General features: G+C 70.5%; 1 protein-coding gene across 8 annotated transcripts in view; it reads right to left on the bottom strand.

Moving 5' to 3' along the window:
* Positions 1 to 438: 438 nt before the first annotated feature.
* Positions 439 to 2,434, bottom strand: part of APBA2 (amyloid beta precursor protein binding family A member 2) — a 121,439-nt gene continuing 119,443 nt past the window's right edge. For all 8 annotated transcript variants that reach the window (XM_039853441.1, XM_039853447.1, XM_039853446.1 and 5 more), the window contains one exon: positions 439 to 1,286. In XM_039853441.1, the coding sequence (XP_039709375.1) occupies positions 1,215 to 1,286 (72 nt within the window). In that variant the 3' untranslated portion in view covers positions 439 to 1,214. The remainder of the gene's footprint in view (positions 1,287 to 2,434) is intronic.

Genomic DNA, 2,434 nt, shown 5'->3' with positions numbered 1-2,434 from the left:
CCAAATGGGAGCGAGGGGTATCCGGGCAAGTCCTGTTCTGGAGACAGGCTGCAGGGGTCCCCACGGGCCAGGAGGCGGGGCTAGGAAGGGGGGCCACCTTTCCGATCGACACGCACACACGCACTCACACGCCGCACAGACACGTGTCCCTAGAGGTCATTTAAATTTAAAGCTCCCTCCCACGCTGTCGACAGCCCGGCTCCCCACTGGGACAGCGGATGGAGCATGCGGGGTGGGCCCGGTGACGTGTCACCGCCGCGGACCCTCCAGCCCCGGCAGGGCCAGACTGGCCTAACCCCCGGGGCGGAGCTGCGGAGGCCGCGGACCCAGAGAGCACGCCGAGCAGGCCTGCGGCCACCGCTCGCCCCCTCGAGCCCGCGTCAGGTGTGCAGGGGACGTCAGGTGCCTGCTGCCGTCACAAACCGGCCACACGGCAGCCTCTGTCACGACGCCAGGTTTATTAGTGATATTAGCGTGTCTTCCTAAGGCCGGCTGCATGCAACACACGTCACCCTTGACACGGCAACCCTAGCGCCTAGTTACTGCGTGGTAAGGCTTCTTAAGTCACAGTGTATTCTTCGGGGCCTGGGCCGGAAAAAGGGACTTCCAGACGAAGTAACGCCCGTCGCGTGGACCTGTGCGGGGCCGGACTGGAGCACGCTGCGCTGATCCGCACACGCTCCGGCGCCTGGGGCCAGGCCTTGGCGGTGTCGCGGCGTGGGGCCGCGTGTGGACGGCACCCGTGCCGCTGTGCGGTCCGGGCAGGAGCGGGCAGGCCCCACGCGGGGGGCCCAGGCAGGTCCAGGCGACCAGGGGGCGGGGAGGATGGCAGCAGGTGTGGTCACGGGCCACCTGGAGGCCCCCGGTCCGAGGAGCGGCCTGTCACACCAGAAGTCAAGCAGCGGTGTGACCCGCATCGTCCCTTCTCGGTGAGCAGCCGCACGTCCCCACACCTCGATCACGACATCCTGAGCCGGCGCCCACGCCAGCCGCCTGGGCCCCCGGGGTGGCCGCCTCGCCCCGCTGCCACCGTCCTCGGGGACCCGCCACGCCCTCGGCATGGGGACACAGGCCACCCCGGCAGTCACAGCGGGCGCACGGCCCCGGCCACGGCACACGCGGGTCCCACAGAGTTCGGCTCCTGTGACTCTCCTCCGACAAGGACGCGCCCCGTGTCCACGTGCGGGGGCGGCGTCCTCGGGCGCGTGACGGGCCTAGATGTACAGTGGGGTCTCCTGGCCGGTGAGGAGCCTGAACATGGCGGCGGGCATGGTCTTCATGTGGATCTGCCGAGGAGAGAAATGAGCACTCGGCCCCGCCCCACCCCCAGCAGCCCGCCGAGCACAGCCCCGAAGCCGGCTGGATGTGACAGTCACTGGGGCTTTCGGGGTAAAGTGCCAGCCTTCAGAGGGAAGGAAGAATGGGCGGGTCGTCCCCAAGGCTGGGGACACAGGAGGCGTCTCCTGGCTGCAGGCTGCTGCCTGGCCGCCCAGGGCTCTGCGAGGTTTCACACAAGGTCAACTGCTCGGCTGCCCCTCAGCTCGAGCTGACGGCAGTGGGGACGGTGGCGGTGAGATCAGACCCGTGAGCGGCTGCATTTGCCCACTGGGCCTGAGGCGCACAGGCTGCCTCGGAAACGGCGAGCTGTGTTTGCATCCTGGGGACAAGGACAAAGGAGCACGCAGCCCTTCCTGGGGGGAGCGAGTGCCCGGGCTGGGGGCTCAGGGGGCCAGGGCGCCTCGGGCCCCGTCGGCCTTCGGGGCCTGGCCCACTCCTGGCTCCCAGGGACTCTGACCGCGGGGGCACCCCCGGCCCGGTGAGGGTTCTGGGGGAGCGTGCTCGGCCCTCCGTGCGGCTGTTGTCCCGGCCACCAGCCCCTGTCACCCAGCGGGGACCGTCCCTCAGAAGTCACCCGACCGGACGCCCGCCCCAGGCCCAGAGTCACTTCCGGCGGGCCCGGCCCCCAGCCCTAGGCCTGAGCGTGAGTGTGGGTGTGAGTGTGAGTGTGGAAGGACTCACACCCGTCCTGCCTTCACGCCTCTGTGAACACCGTCCATTCCCCCGGGACTGAAGGGGCGGAAATACTTCCAGGCCCCAGGGGACCCTCCACCCAGCGGGCTCCCGGTAGGCGCCAGGCCCGGAGCCGCGAGAAAGCAGCTCCCGGAAAACCGAGCTTCCCGTCTCGGGAAACAAGCCGCCCAGCAGGCCGATGTCCCCTCGCTGCCCCTTCCGCCCGGCAGCCACCGGCCCCCACCTCGCTCCGGGGGGAAGAGCCGGCCCCGAGCCCCGCGGGGCCCACGGAAGGCGAATGTGCCGAGGACGTGCACGGCCCCAGGACACAGCAGTCCCCAGGGGCCAGGCCAGGGCCCCCGAGATGGGGCCACACCCTCCCCCACGGCCAGAGCCGCTGCCGCCGCCCCCCGAGCCCCCAGCC

The sequence above is a fragment of the Pteropus medius genome, unplaced genomic scaffold (assembly GCF_902729225.1).
Source record: "Pteropus medius unplaced genomic scaffold, Ma_sr-lr_union100, whole genome shotgun sequence".
Classification (NCBI taxonomy): domain Eukaryota; kingdom Metazoa; phylum Chordata; class Mammalia; order Chiroptera; family Pteropodidae; genus Pteropus; species Pteropus medius.
This window is presented reverse-complemented; position numbering and strand designations above follow the sequence as displayed.